Source organism: Carica papaya, chromosome 2 (genome assembly GCF_054855325.1).
Source record: "Carica papaya isolate Zhongbai chromosome 2, ASM5485532v1, whole genome shotgun sequence".
Taxonomy (NCBI): domain Eukaryota; kingdom Viridiplantae; phylum Streptophyta; class Magnoliopsida; order Brassicales; family Caricaceae; genus Carica; species Carica papaya.
In genome coordinates this window covers 29,995,099-30,010,929 of record NC_142310.1, presented here as the reverse complement: position 1 = coordinate 30,010,929, position 15,831 = coordinate 29,995,099, and the positions used below count along the sequence as shown (strand labels likewise).

Below are 15,831 nucleotides of genomic sequence, written 5' to 3'. Positions count from 1 at the left end.
TTTATCTGAGACATTTAATTTATGGGAGGTAGAAACCGTACCTGAGTATGGCAGTAGATTGGTGCTTGTTTGTTTCTCCATAGGCTCAAGTCCTTAATATTTCAACTCCATTTTGTATTTACTAAAATCTAAAGCTACCATGTTTTTGCTCCAGTAACTAGAGATGTTACATCCATTATCATTTAAAAATTGTATGGTAATTAATGTCGAAAAGCAAAAATTACTGAAAGGATTTTACCTAAAACACGTGATTGCATAAGGAGGGAATCTGCAACTTGCGACTGATTTGTTTATACTTGGTTTAATTCACTGAGGCAACTCAGACTATGAACTTACTGAATTAACTCGGACCATGAATAGGGACTCACTATACACAGGGACATGACAGGAGTAGAGGGTCATTCTTTAGCTTTTATCTTTTGTCGCTCATAGCGAGTACCATTTGTCTGTAGCTGACATTATGCCTAGATATGGCATTTGCATCTAGTTACGAGTGGAGGCGTCACGACAGACAATAATGGAACAAAGAGGATCGTGTCTGTGTCTAGTTGCAGAGGCATTTGGTGGTGCGATTGGTGCGGAAAAGATTGAAGTGCGTGACCAAGAGAGCTGCGTGGCGGCTAGGGCATCGCCGGTCAACAATGACCACACGAGCAGAGACTACTCAACAACAGAGAGGGCAATATCATGCATCAGTGATAGGGGTGAAGTTTGTGGTGTAGATGCATCTGGTGCAAAGGTGAAGGTGTCAATGGCCGAGTAATGCTTAGATGGTGGCTGTTAGGGTTGCTTGTCTAGGTGGACTGCACGATTGTGTGACCGTATCTGGAGTTGTGCGCATCTGGGTGGCAAATTGGATTGGGCAATGAAGACTGGTCTCGGTGGAGATGGCCGGCTATGATGTCAGCTTGTGGTGAAGGCAATCGGTCTGTAGTGGACGGTGGGCAGTGTTGTGGTGACCAACAATAAAAGTTGCTCCTCCCAGATTTTCTTATTTTTGGCAATAAAGGCTAAATACGATTTGTAAAATAGTTTAAATTTTTTTAATCTAAAACTCTGATAATATGTTAAGAATGGTTTTAATATGTATTTTACTGAATATTACAGCTATATATATAAGTTTTTAAAACGGAAAAGGAAATAAATAATAAATTATAATTAAGTAAAACAAGTGTAATTTACCTTTATATCTTTTAAACTAATTTGTTAATTTTTTAATGGTATACATGCACACATATCTGACATTGGTTATTCTTGGTAATAAAGATCACCAACTGCTTCATTGTTAGGAAAAAATAACTATATTTACTATAAGATTTTGGCTTCTCTTTTTAATAATCTGCTCTTTGCATATTTCTTGAGTGGCGGGAAACGACACCAAGAGTCTCTTTTACCAAAAGCACTTATATAAATAATTGAGGTGACTCTAGGAAAGATCAATTTCAAAGATGTAGTGCTTGATGTATGATGTCATCACAATATGATACGAAGAGAAGCGATTCTTTTGATTTACTTCCCCTGATTCATGTTTCATATATGATATTCTCAATTGTTGCTTGAATTGTGCCCACCAGATTCTTGTATTCATTTAATCACAGGTGTAATTTTTTTCGGATTTGCAGCCTCAAAATCAGCAGCAAAATAAACATCACCTACCATCTCTGTCGCATCAGCCTCAGTTTCATCCTATTCACCAGAACCATCATCAACCAATTCACCAGAGCCAACATGCAGCTCATTTCCACCAAAATCATCAATGCGGACCACCTTCACACATCCCTGATATTGCTCATGCTCATCAATCACCGACCATTTCTCAACATATGGCTTGCTTACAACCTCTGGCGGGAGGTCATGTTGGAGGGCGATTGCATGTAATGGTGAGTTTTTTATGGTTGGCCACATCATGTATGCTTTTTATTTTTTTGTAAAGCTTAAAGTTTTTCTTTTGCAATTATCTTCCGTTGGAAACACTGTACATCTTCACATTATTTTATGATAATAAATAAAATTGTTTGTTGATATTGTGGTACAAATGGGTACTTGCTAACATAAGTAAGAGGAAGAAAAATGTTGGGCTGCTGACACACTAATACATATTAGTTCATGGTTAGCACATCTGTTGGTACTGTTGTGCTGAACATATAACACATGGTAGTTGTATTTTGCTTAAACACGGTTAAATTGTTAAGTTCTTCAATTTGAGCCTTTTGTTTTAAGATAGGTGGTCGACCAAGATGGACTGTGATCAATCATATGATACTATTTTGATTTAAGTTTCTCAATGAAAACTTGGTAACTCGAATTGCAATTGATTTTGTAAAGAATGAGATAAATTGAATTTGACAGGTAAATTGCATCTGAATCTAGTGACTAGTTGTTTATATTGGTATCCATAAGGCAAACTAAGGGAAGTTAGATATTAAATTATAAAACCTTATATCAACTTGAGAATGCCCCAAGAAGTGGTGCATGAATTTAGTTGTAGTTTATAATTTTGAGCTATAGAAAATCCAACTAAAAGAAATAGATGGCCAGGTGTGTGGAAATTTGGTTTTACTAGAAACCTCAATGAGATTAATATAAATCTGATTTTTGTTGTTTAGGCACAAGATCTGAGTTCAGAATTTGAACCTTAAGACTTCAACCCATGTGATTATGCCTTATCCCATGCTCTCTAGATGGTATCGCTTTTTCTAAGGTGAAAATGTTTAAACAGACTGAAGTCTTCAATAGAATTAACACCAATGAAATGCTCTAGCTTACAGATCATAGTATTATCTCCTGGCACTATTTGGTATGCTTCTAAAGTTTAGAGAGTAATAATTGTGGGAGTAAAATATATATTTTATTGAATATTAGGACCTTATATATACAAGTTTCATGAGCAATAGAAGGAAATACATTTAATTACAATGAGAAGAGTATTTTACTAATATATATTTACCCTGCTTACTATATATTTTACATTTTTCAAAACTATCTATCAAGTTGATGTACATATATTATTGAAAAATACTGAGCAACCTTGTATTATTATTTTTCTCTATATTTACAGGCTATTCCCTTCACTATATGTATACACTTTCTGTTACATAAGATTAGGAAAGAATCTAGGGTTAATTAGTCAATCTTCTAAACTTTAGGATCTGTTTATTACCCTTGATTTTCTATCCTAAAAATCCTCTTATAATAAATCATCCACGATTTCCTACACTCTCCCTCAAGCTGGTGAATAAAGGTCCACCATTCCTAACTTGTTAATGTTCTCATGAAATATGTTATTATATAGCCCTTTTGTCATTACATCTGCTAGCTAACACCCTATAGGAACATGTAGTGTACAAATTAGACCACTGTTTAACTTTTCTTTAATAAAATGTTTATCTATCTCGATGTGCTTCGTGCAGTCACGTTGCACAGAATTCTGGCAATGCTTATAGCTGACTTGTTATCACAATATAATCTCATAGGTCTGCTCCATTAAATTTTCAGGTCTTTTAAAATAATCTTGACTCACATTAATTCACATACTCCTGTTGTCATAGTTCTGAACTCAGCTTCTGCACTTGACCTTGCTACTACACTCTATTTTTTTACTTCTCCAGGAAATTAAGTTCCCTCCAAGGAATATACAATAGTCCATGGTTGATCGTCTGTCAACTGGTGATCCTGCAAAGGCAGCATTTGTGTATATTGTAAGGTCAATATTTGATACTTTCTTGAATAGAATTCCTTTGCCAGATGTGCGTTTAAGTAATGAAAGACTCGATAGGCTGCCTGTAGATGAACCTCTCTAGGATCATGCATAAACTGACTAATGACACTAACCGAGTAAACTATGTCTGGTCGAGTATGGGCAAAGTAAATGAGTTTTCCAATGAGCCGTTGATATATCTCTCTATCCACTGTTTTGTCTCCAAAAGCTTCACCTAGTCTATGATTCTGTTCAATAGGAGTTCCAACCAGTTTGCTAGCCATCATTCCTGTTTCCTTGAATATATCTGTAACATATTTTTGTTGAGAGATAAAAATTTCCTGTCTAGATCGAACTCCTTCAAACCCAAGAAAGTATTTTAACTTTCCTAAATCTTTTATTTCAAATTCTTTGGCTAGTCACTCCTTCAAAACTTTCTTTTCTACCTCATCATTTCCTGTCACTATGATGTTGTCTACATACACTATTAATATCGTGACTCCTCTTGAAACCGAATGCTTGATGAAAAGTGTATGATCTCCTTGACTTTGTTTGTATCTATTAGCTAGCATTACCTTGGCAAACCGTCCAAACCAAACGCAAGGTGATTATTTCCTATATAATACCCTTTTTAACCGGCAAACCTTGTGATCATCAACACCACTGAACCCTGGTGAGATACTCATATAAATCTCTTCTTTTAGCTCACTATGAAGGAAGACATTCTTCACATCATATTGTTGTAATTCCCAGTCAAAGTTCACAGCCAACGACAATAAAATGATCACTGCATTCGTCTTTGCTACCAGAGCAAATGTTTCTTGGTAATACATCCCATATATTTGAATATATCCCTTAACAACCAGCTTTGCCTTGTAGCGTTTTAGAGATCCATCCTCCTTAAATTTTACTGCAAACACCCACTTACAGCCCACTGGTTTCTTACATTTAGGTAAATCAATCAATTCCCAAGTTTCATTCTTTTGTAATGCATCCATTTCTGCCTCCATAGCAAGTCTCCATTCTCTCTTTGATAATGCTTTAGACAATGAGTTAGGAATAGGACTTGTGTTAAGGGTTTAGAGAAAACTTTGATGGCTTGGAGAGAATTTCTGAAAAGTCACAAATTGAGATGTGGGATCTATTGTCCTTTTTGTGCATTCTCGGGTTTGTTTTCTCAAGGCTATAGGCAGATCTAGATTAAAGTTAGGTTGATCGTTGTTGAAAAGAGAATCTACTTGTGATATAGTTAGATTCGGTTCATAGATTGTTATCTCATTTTCAGGAGTCAGTTTAGTGAATTGTTTCTGCCTTGCAGCCATAATAGGATTTATTTTCCTTGTATACACCTGATCAAACCGGAAATGATCAAAGATTTTTCCATCTGCTTATTAGTTTTCTTGTGACTGTTTAGACTGTAATTGTGAAAGAGACATTGATGCTGAAAGCCCATTTTGTGATTTATGTGACTCGGGTGAGGGCATTTCTAGTGGTGGCAGACTTAACTCTTTATCTTCAAGTATAGGCAACTCTCCCCTGAAGATAAGGAGTAAAAAAATATGGTTTATTTTCAATAAAAGTAACATCAGCTGAGACATAGAGCTTCTTATTGGGAGGATGATAGTATTTATAATCCTTTTAAGTTGAGGAGTATCCCACGAAGACACACTTAATAGCTCTAGGATCTAGTTTCTCTCTGTTATAGCTAGAACGTGAACGAAAGAAGTGCACCCGAATACCCGAGTAGTAAGATTGAAGAATTTTCGAATGTCAGGTTAGGACTGAGATAAGATTTCGAGTGGACTTTTAAACCCCAAGATTTTGGAAGGAATTCTATTTATGACATAGGTTGATGTGAGGACAGCTTCTCACCAAAAAGATTTTGGTACATTTTGTTGGAACAATAAAGCTCTAGTACACTCAAGAAGATGTCGATTTTTCCTTTCTATCATTCGATTTTGTTGTGGAGTGGTAATGCAGGATGATTCATGTATCCCCTCGTTTTGAAAATAGAGGATCAAAAATTGGTTGAAATAATCACAAGCATTGTCGGATCGAATACTCTTTATTTTTGTATCAAACTGATTTTGAATCATTGCATGAAAGGTAGGAAAGATACAGCTCACATCAGATTTATTTTTGAGCAAGTATATCCAGGAGACGCTTGTACAATCGTCAATAAAACTCATAAACCATCTATGGCTTAAGATACTTGGAATAGTGGATGGTCCCCAAATGTCACTATGTATCAAAAAGAAGGGAGATGATGATCTATTATTACTGATTGGAAAAGGTATATGAGTGTGTTTTGCATACTTACAAATATCACAATGAAAAGATTGAACATCTAAACCCTTGAACAAGGTAAGAAACATTATTTTCAATGTGGAAAAGGACATATGACCTAGACGCCTATGATGTAGCCAAATAAAATCTGTACTGGAAGAAGAAAACAATGAAAACAAAGCTAGTTTGTTCAATTCCGGTTGACTTGGTGTATTTCGATAATAAAGTCCAATATGCTCCTTAGCAAGTCCAATCCTCTTCCCCGACTCTTGGTCCTAAAATTCACGATAGGAAGCATTGAATATAATACAACCAGTTAGATCATGGGTAAACTTTTGTATTGAAATCAAATTTGTTGAAAGTTGAGGAACATGGAGAACATTTTTAAGTATTAGATTTGGGGTGACTTGAACATCTCCTACTCCAGCTACTATGGTTGTAGAACCATCAGCAACTCCAATTTTTCGGTTGCTTGGGTAAGGTTTAGAGATCTTAAACTGGCTAAAGCTATGAATCATATAGTTAGTGGCGTTAAAATCAAGGATCCAGACATTCCTAAACTCGTTACATAAAGCATTCAATTCAAGATATATTAGAGTCTCACCTAAATGTGTCAATGAACACATATCCTGAGTTGATGTTTGAGGACTGGACTTTGGTGTCAGTATTTCTACAGTTTCTAACAGGTATTTAAGTTTTTCAATTTCATCCATACTGAGTCCTCCAAAGACCTGGGTTGAATCTTGAGTGGACATATAAGCTTGTCCTTGTGTGATACTAATTGTCCTTCTTTCTGTCCCCATTCACGGCTGTTTGTGGAGGGTTTTCCATGTAATTTCCAGCATCGTTCCTTGGTATGTCGTGGTTTTTTACAGTATATGCACCACATCTCTTCACGATCATTGTAAGTACTCGATCGGTTAGACCTATCTGCAGCAGTTCTGTCAAGTGTTAGCCCTTGTGACTTAGAGCTTAATAGGGCAGAATTATCTTTTGAAGATCGATCCAGCATGATGCCTCTGCGACTCTCTTCGGCACAGACCAATGATATTGTTTCAGTCAAGGATGGAACTTCAGGTCTGCCTAAAATTTGAATGTGTACAAGATCAAATTTAGAATTTAAGTCAGCTAAAAAATCATATACTCAGTCTTGTTTTATAATTTTTTTTATGGTTACCGCGCACTTATTGCAGTTTAGATCAATTGTCCTATAATAATCCAGTTCTTGCCACTAATTTTGTAGAACATTGACATACTTGGTCACAGTTTTCGATCCTTGCTTTGCCCCTGTTGTGTTGATCTTGATATCATATATGAGAGCTGCATCTTTGACCTTCGAATACGTTTGATAGAGAGCATCTCAGATTGTCTTTGTTGTTAGCAGAAACATGCATGTGTCACTAATCTCCAACGTCATGGAATTCCATAGCCAAGACATAATCATTGAATTTTCTATTTCCTATGCTTTTACACCAACAGTTCCGGTTTCTGGTCCCTGCTTCAGTAAATGACCTAACTTTCCTTTTCCTTTCAAAAAGGTTCGAACCAATTGAGACCACTTCAAATAATTTTTTCTTTTTATCTGTACACTACCTGAATATTCTGAAGCTTTGTTGTGGCCCGGGTAATATGTTCATCCTCAACTATCAAAGGTGTTTGAGCCGAAGTTATGGTATCCGCCATGACTAAATATGATCGAACAATCCTAAAGAATAATAAGGGTAAGCGTCAAGGTTCAACAGTGAAGACTGAGAGAGAAACCAACGATTGAGATTGAAAGAGAAGCCAGCTGAAGTTCAGCAATGAAGGCTGAGAGAGAAACCACCAATTAAGGCTAGACTTGCGATGATGGTCGGCTGTAAGTTGCCCTAGTTTTTCCAGAAATCCTAACCTTACGGCTCTGATACCATGAAAAATACTAACATTGTATTATTATTTTTCTGTATATGTACAGGCTATCCCCTTCACTATATATATATATACTTTCTGTTACACAAGATTAGGAAAGAATCTGGGGTTAATCAACCAATCTCCTAAACTTTAGGATCTGATTACTACCCTTAATTTCCTATCCTAAAAATCCTCCTATAATAATTCATCCATGATTTCCTACAATTATCCATTCCCAATTTCATAATAATGGTTTAAAACCTATAATTATTCTACTTTTTAGTCAATGCATTTGCAAGTTGTGAAGCAGTGATATATAAAGTGTGTATATTGATCCACTGTTTAGTTTTTCTTTGATGAAGTGTCAATCAACTTCAATTCACTTGGTTCTATCATGCTGTATTGAATTATGAGCATGTAACTGCTAACTTATTGTTAGAGAAGATTCTCATAGTTCCGTCCCATTCAATTCTTAAGTCTTTTAGAATTCTTTAACAATAGAAGTTCACATACTCCTTTAGCCATGGTCCTAAATCCTAAATCTGCACTAGACTAGTCTATTATATTATGTTTCGTACTTCTCCAAGTAATTAGGTTCCCTCCAAGGAAGATACAATACCCAATAGTCGATCTTTTGTCCACTAATGATCCGGCGTTTTTCATATTAATGTAGGCCCGAAGAAGTAATTTATTATTTCTTTTATACATGATTTCTTTCCTTGGTGTACCCTTTAAGTAGTGGAATATTCTATAGACAGCATTTAGGTGGATTTCTTTGGGGTTGTGCATGAATTAATTTATACACTTATTGCATAGACAATATTTAATCGGATATGCAACAATTATCCAGGTAACCTTTAGCACGTTTGTCAAACATTTGTGTCTTCTTTTGTCTATCGTAGTTTTGGGACAAGGGGCCAACAAGCTTGCATGCCAATTTTCTTCCCAGTAATATTTGGATACATGGTTTTGAAACAAGAAGACACGTGTAGTGGTGAGCAAATGACTATTCTTTTTTTAAGCTATTTTGTTTTGTTGTATAATATAGACACATAAGGACTTATGAACAATCATTTCTTTTTAAAAAGAGAAAGATAATGTTTGGTTAAAATAGTCTTAGGTACTATCAGTGCGTAAATATTTAATTATTACCCTAAACTATACTTCTATCATTGTGTAAAATTAAGGAATAATATGACTAAACTCAATTTTAGATTTCAATAAGAAAAACTAAGTTATCTGAGGACAATCATCAATAAAAGAAATAAATTTATTTCAAAAATAAAAAAAATAAATAAAAGAAATAAATCATCTAATCCAAAAATATTAAAAACATCTAAAGGACCCCAAATCTCACGATGGATCAATTGAAAAGGAAAATTGTTTCTTTTATTGCTAGGAGAAAAAATTACACGTATACATTGCAATTTGAGTTTTCATTATTGTAATTGAAATATAAAGTTGGAAATATAACCTTAAAGGTAGGAAAAGAAGGATGTCCTAGTCTTTTGTGGTAAAACAATAACTTATTTAATATGCTGATAGAGAGAGCGACACATGATATTTCGGGTGTGTCCAAGATGTACAATCAGTTTCGAGCCTTAATATGTTCAATCGTTATCCTCGAGTTTTTGTCTTGAAATTTGTAAAAAAATGAGTTAAATCATTTTACAATTGAGGTCATAGAACAATTTGGTTTCTGATATGAAATTGGTACATAATTTGGGGATATAAGTACATTAATAAAAGTACACATACACATTGCAGTTTGAGTTTTCATTATTGTAATTGAAAAATAAAGTTGAAAATATAACCTTAAAGGTAGAAAAAGAAGGATATCCTAATCTTTTGTGGTAAAACAATAACTTACCTAATATGCTGATAGAAAGAGCGACACATGATATTTCAGGTGTATCCAAGAACTACAATCAGTCTCCAGCCTTAATATGTTCCATTGTCATCCTCAAGTTCTGGTCCTAAAATTTGTTAAAAACAATTAAATCACTTTACAGTTGAGGTCGTGGAACAATTTGGGACTTTTAGGATGTTACTTCGTGTTACGTGATGGAGAATACTGTAAAATTCTATATTTAATCTTCAATGGGAAGAATATTTCACCTTGTGGAGGAGCACAATAGAAGATGTGTTTCTGTGAGAAAATTTTGATTAGGATCTTGAGGAGGAACGCACAAAGAGATGAAAGATACTGTGATTGGGTATCAATTGTAAAGAAAAGCAGTTAACAAAGCTAGGCTTTCACTTGCTCTTGAGAATTAATGCAGCAAGATGAAGGATACCATGCCAGAGGGGTTAGAGCTCCATTTTATGACCAAATTGGTTGTTTAGTGACTTCAACCATGTGTTGATCTTTATGGGAATCTTGAGAATTAGTACAGCAAGATGTAGTATCTTTATGCCAAAGGGGTTGTGGGACAAGTTGAATAACAATTACTGGCTGAAGTTAGCCAACCAATTGTGTGTAAAATGGACCTCTGCACTTTGAAAATGGATGAGGCAGCTAATCTTTGTGCTCATGTGCTAATCTTGATGAATATGTTAACTCTTTTAATCAACTAGCTCTTTGCCCAAGTCACATAAATTACTGTTACAAACACTTTCGACTGGTAGAACATTGTTCCAGCTTAATAATGTGGTTACTCAGCTAAGGAGCATGAGAGGATTGTGGAAAAGGAGAGAGTGTCCAATAGGGAGAAAGCATTAACAGTTAGATAGAGTTCGCATCAAGAGAGGAATCATTGAAGAAATAGGGTGGCCACATAAAAATTTTCAGCCTGAGAGAAGTATTATTACCATGAGGAGAGAGGTCAGAGTCACAGGATTTGCCTTGTCTTTAGAGAGGATGTGAAAAGTTTTAAGTAGCTGCGTGAGAAGAGCAAAGGAAAGAAGAAGATTGTAGAGGATTTTGACAACTAAGCAATCTTAGTTTAAAAACGTTTTCGTAAGAAAGAGCGCTGTGGAGGTGTTTCTAGTTAAGTGATGGATTATATTGGCCATCTGCATGTTTGTAGGGAGAGAAATTTTTTTGTTACTTTTTGCATTGTGGAAACATTGACCATGTTTGCTAATTGTGAGAAGTTAAAGATTGAGGGTGTTGGGGTAGCGTGCCTTGATACTTACAATGGCATCATCAAGATGTTTGCCACTGGGAGCTACATAACTGACTACTTGTAGCAAGGATGTTATTTCACTGGGAGAATTGGTTTGTCGAATGTATTGGTATATATTGGTTAATATGACTGGTGCAAAGTGAACAGAAGTGAAGAGTTAATTTAGCAAAAGAAGGAGAAACTGCCATCACATTCGCATTTGTTAGTTGAAGAGTTCCACTGCAAGGAAACTTTATTCTCTCAGCATTCATGAAGGAGGGTTGAAACCTAAGGAAAAAATGTATTCCTTTTGCTTATGAGGTTGTAATATTGGGGATATTGAGTCCAAGGAGAATCCATTATAGGGCTTTTTGCTTCCTAATGCTAAACTAGGAGGAATTTTTTTTATAACTGCTAACGATTTAATAACTATTTTTGTAGTTGTACAATGTTTCAGTTTATGCTCCTATCAATTATGTGGATATACTAATTAGGATATACGGTTTTATGAGACTTGACTAGGACACTAATGAATAATCTAAACAGGTATGCATAATAAATAGTAGAATGCAATATCAGTAACATTCTTCAGTCTTGTATAAATAGGTAAGAAATTATAACTTTTTGTAAACTCTGAAATTGAAAAGGGTACCGGGATTCATGGATGTAAGAAAATTTCTACAGTTTTTTTTTGTACTAGTTACTATTGTAGTATGTTAGAGATTCCTGTGCATGTTGGTCAAGTAGACCGAACTGCGTTATTATGGAAAAAACATAAAAAAAAGCTTAAGAATATAAATATCTCTTTAGTCTTCTTTTTGATAGATGAACTAAAAAAATCTTCTGTTAAATATTTAAGCAGATCAACAGCAAACACACACACACACACATCTTTTGAATTAGAGATTTAAATTTTCTAGGGATTGTTGCTTTTTAAGAATTTTTCATTTTTTGCATAAAAGTAGTAGGACAATTCATTCATCTGTAAAAAGCACATCACTAGGTAATATACACAAAATACACCTGTATTTGTGTCCAAGAGAAGAATATATATATTTTTTTTTTGTTCTGGCTAAGAGAGAACTCAAAAAGATATTTCTACTATTTTACAAGGAAAGTTTTTGTACGGTGCCTGTAATTTTATTATGTTTTTTCTTTAATTTTTGCATAAATCCCTAATAGTTTGTATTAATTAGTTATTGCATATAACTCGCATCTCTATTTTTTACTCTGATTTTAAATAAGTTTGCACTTTTCAGCCAACTAGTCCTGCGAAGTTCTGTGATGAATGCGGGGTGCCATACCTAAGAGAAACCTCCAAATTCTGCTCCGAATGCGGTGTGAAGAGGTTAGGAATATGATATGTTTTCTCCATCATTTCCAAGTTCCAGTCATCATTCTTCTATTGCGAACACTGGAGGTTTTCCGAGCTTTTTCCTCATCCTTGGGAGTCATGCAAATATATTTAGCCAGCTGAGCAAGATGGTTTCCGCACAATAGCGTGAACCTCAATCGTTTGTAACTTGTAAAGCATCTGCTGGTGCTTATTGAGATGCTGTTGGTAGTGGGAAATGGGTGTATATAATAGGTAGGATGTGATGTACAGTATAGGATGAACATGAAGTAGAAAAATGAAAGTCATAATTATAGATTCTTGTTTTTCCTCAAGCCTAAATTTTGGGGGATACCATTGTTCATGTAAATGCCTTTTTGTACTATGGGCAAGATGAACGAAGAATTTACCCTGGTTTCTTGTAGGTTATTTCAGGGAGCTGCCCATTAATTTAGGTATTTATAAAAAGCTGTTTGGTTCATTTATGATCGTCTGGACTGATGTTGGGTAATTACTGGTTTCTTCGGGGGAGAGGAGAGGTGGGAAGTGACCGACTGGACTGAATTGATGAGTTTGCTTTTCATTATCAGATTATGTGTCCTCATTTTAGAACAAATTATCATAAGATTTTGCAAGGTTTTGAGACTTGTCATCCCTGTTGGTTTTAAATTAAACCTCTCAACCTAAAAAAAAGAGTAATTGAAGCTCTATACTCTTTCTCATTCGCCTGTTCTTCCCTCAAACCCTTTTTTTATCTTGTTCATTTGGTTCTCCAAAATAATTAAAGCTGCAATGAACTTCTGAAGATTAAAAGAAAAGAGAAAAAAAAAAAAAAAAAAAATCATCATCGAAGGAACTTTGTAGCAGTCAATAAACGTTTGTAAATGTATGTTGGTAGTTACCAAATCGTCAGCATGATCGTGACTTTATTAAAGTTGGGCATGGATGGTTTGGTGGATTCGTTCTTGTCGCTGATTCTGAACATGAGATATATATATATATATATATGTTTGAAAAATACTCAGGCAAAGATTTGGTTTTGGACGATTTTCTCAATCCAAAATAAAATAAAAGCTTTGAAAAAAAATAAAAAATAAAGAAAAAAAGTTAATCAGGCTTTTCCCAAGTTGGTGGGTAGGTGTTACAGGGCATCCATTTCTTATTACAATGACATCAGACTTTTTAGTAAGTTTGCTAGCCAAACCCACCTGACTTTCTTTTTCATTTCATTACCTAGGGCGCAACCAGCATCGTCAAAAACCCTAAACCCTCTTTTGATACTGGAAACTTCCGAACCCATGCCCAAAATCCTCCTCTCAATTCTCAATTTTCTTCATCTCTGAGGAACGAAACCCTAAAAGAAACACAATCATGAACACTACTCTATCCACTTCGTGTTCATCATCGCCATTTTCTTCTTTCCTCCATATCAAGACACCTTCACTTGCCCAGCCTTCAACAGTCCGTTTTGCCACTGCCAAACCCCAGCGTTCTCTTTCTGTCACCTCTCTTCATCACAAGCCGACTTCCGTTGCCGACAAACCCAAGCCTCCTCTCATCCAAAACCTCAAATCCATTGCCAAAATGGTACTTCTCATGGGCGTCGGGGTGTCTATCGTTGGAAAGTTCTCACATTTGCCTGCAAAAGCGGAGTCTCCGGCCGCCGTCACGGGGCAAGGTCTCGAAGAAGCAGAAGCAGAAGAAGAGCGCGGGAAGATCCACTCTCAAGATGACCATCCATCGCCATTGTCCAAGCTTCTTGAGTCTAATAGCGAAACCGTCGACGCCCTAAGGTCGCTTTTGCAACAAAAACTCGAAAATGGCGAGGACGAGGATGCTCTCGAAATCTTGAAGCGGTTGGTTTCTGCGAAGCCGGAAGATACCGAATGGAAATTCTTAATGGCCAGACTCTTGAACGAATTAGGTCAGCCGGAAAATGCACGCAATGTATTCGAAGAAATCCTTGCTCAAAACCCACTATCCTTCGAGGCGTTGTTCGAGAATGCATTGTTGATGGACCAATCTGGGAAAGGAGATTTGGTGATACGGAGGCTGGAGGAGGCGCTAGCCATAGCTGAGGAAGAGAAGAAGGTGAAGGAAGCAAGGGACGTGAGATTGATAATTGCACAGATACAGTTCTTACAGAAGAATGTGGAAGAGGCATTGAGGAGCTACGAGGAGTTAACAAAGGAGGACCCTAACGATTTCAGGCCATACTTTTGCCGGGGGATGATATATAGCTTGCTCGACAAGAATGCCGAAGCTAAAGAGCAGTTTGCTAAGTACAGAGAGCTTTCACCGAAGAAGTATGAGGTAGAAGGTTACTTGAGGACCCCATTGTCCAGGATGAAGTTGTTTGGATCTAACGAAGAGAAATGAGTTGGTGGGTGTTTCCAAGTTTTTGGTAATAAAGATTTTAGACAGTTTTCCTCTGGATGATCGCAGAGGAGTTACAGGTACTCCGTTAAAGTTATAATACTCGTGTTCCAAAACTTACATGAAACTTGAAACCGATATTATAATATCTTTGAAGTTTTCACCAGTGGTGATAGTATTAGAGGAATAAAAGGAGAGCAAACTTCTAGAAAATCATAGAAAAGAATTCCTGATTTTTACTGAAATAGAATGTAATAGATGTGTATTTTTTACATCATGGGCTTTAATTAGTAGCTTTGATGATAAATGTTCATAGTTCAATGTTGTAGAAGAAAATGTTATGATAGGAGATGAGTAGTAGTTTCATCTTCTTTTCCTCATTTGAGGTTCAATTGTGCACTTCAAAGAACAGTGGAGATTCCAATTTTTCTTGAAACATCCAATAATTTCCTTGTCTTAGCAGAACGTATGGATGTCAAATGTTCTTTGTTTGTTTGCCATGTAAAGCAAAAGCCATGGAGTAAAATGATGACATCACAAACTATTGTAGTCTTGAATTGGCAGCGAGTTTCACCACCTGAACTTCATCCAGACAAACCCGCCTCCAAAATATTCTTGATTTTGGAATAAGGGTTAATTGTAGTCTATAATATTTTTAGTAGTAAGGATTAATTATTATTAGCTACCTCTTTTTCCTACTTTTTATCATTTTGCAACTCATTCTTGTACTCTATTCCAAGTATGTGCAGGCCGTCCATCTCCCTCATTAAGACCTTTCTTCTTCACTCCGCACTTTCACCAAATCCACAATCTCATTCAGAACAAACTGCTGGTAGAAAAAAATTCCAGCAGTTGAGCATGAAGATAGTAGAAAATTTCCCAGACCAAGAAAAATAAAATTTGAGCTGCTATGAATGATGAAAAGAAAGCGTATACTTCCTACGTGAATTTCATTTTCAAGCGAAATGACCAAACGTGTCCAAATGGTTTTGTGGTTGGCAAAAGTTTCCTATCTTCCTTAAATATTTTTGCACTAGAAGTCTACAGGATTCTATAATTTGAATATCCAATAAAACATTGAATTATGCACAATTCTTTTAGCAAGCAACCTTGGAGAACAATAAACAGATTGTTTTGAAAGA

At 35.8% G+C, this 15,831-nt stretch overlaps 2 protein-coding genes across 5 annotated transcripts in view; both read left to right on the top strand.

Annotated features, from left to right (window-relative positions):
* LOC110823710 (PPR containing protein) overlaps positions 1 to 12,798 on the top strand; it is a 29,971-nt gene extending 17,173 nt beyond the window's left edge. For 2 of the 4 annotated variants that reach the window (XM_088213990.1, XM_088213991.1), the window contains exons 8-9: positions 1,623 to 1,880; positions 12,240 to 12,798. In XM_088213990.1, the coding sequence (XP_088070116.1) occupies positions 1,623 to 1,880; positions 12,240 to 12,341 (360 nt within the window). In that variant the 3' untranslated portion in view covers positions 12,342 to 12,798. Of the gene's footprint in view, positions 1 to 1,622; positions 1,881 to 8,775; positions 8,868 to 12,239 lie in introns of all 4 variants that reach the window. The other 2 variants (XM_088213992.1, XM_088213993.1) reach the window with 2 other exon arrangements.
* Positions 12,799 to 13,461: 663 nt separating this feature from the next.
* On the top strand, positions 13,462 to 15,125 carry LOC110823884 (Protein prenylyltransferase superfamily protein). The gene has a single exon (XM_022054381.2). The coding sequence runs from the start codon at positions 13,685 to 13,687 to the stop codon at positions 14,690 to 14,692; it is 1,008 nt and encodes a 335-aa protein (XP_021910073.2). The 5' UTR covers positions 13,462 to 13,684; the 3' UTR covers positions 14,693 to 15,125.
* Positions 15,126 to 15,831: the final 706 nt, after the last annotated feature.

What these genes read in the sequence shown, in the direction of transcription:
- LOC110823884 (XM_022054381.2), top strand. Translation starts at nt 13,685, where the DNA reads ATGAACACTACTCTATCCACTTCGTGTTCATCATCGCCATTTTCTTCT.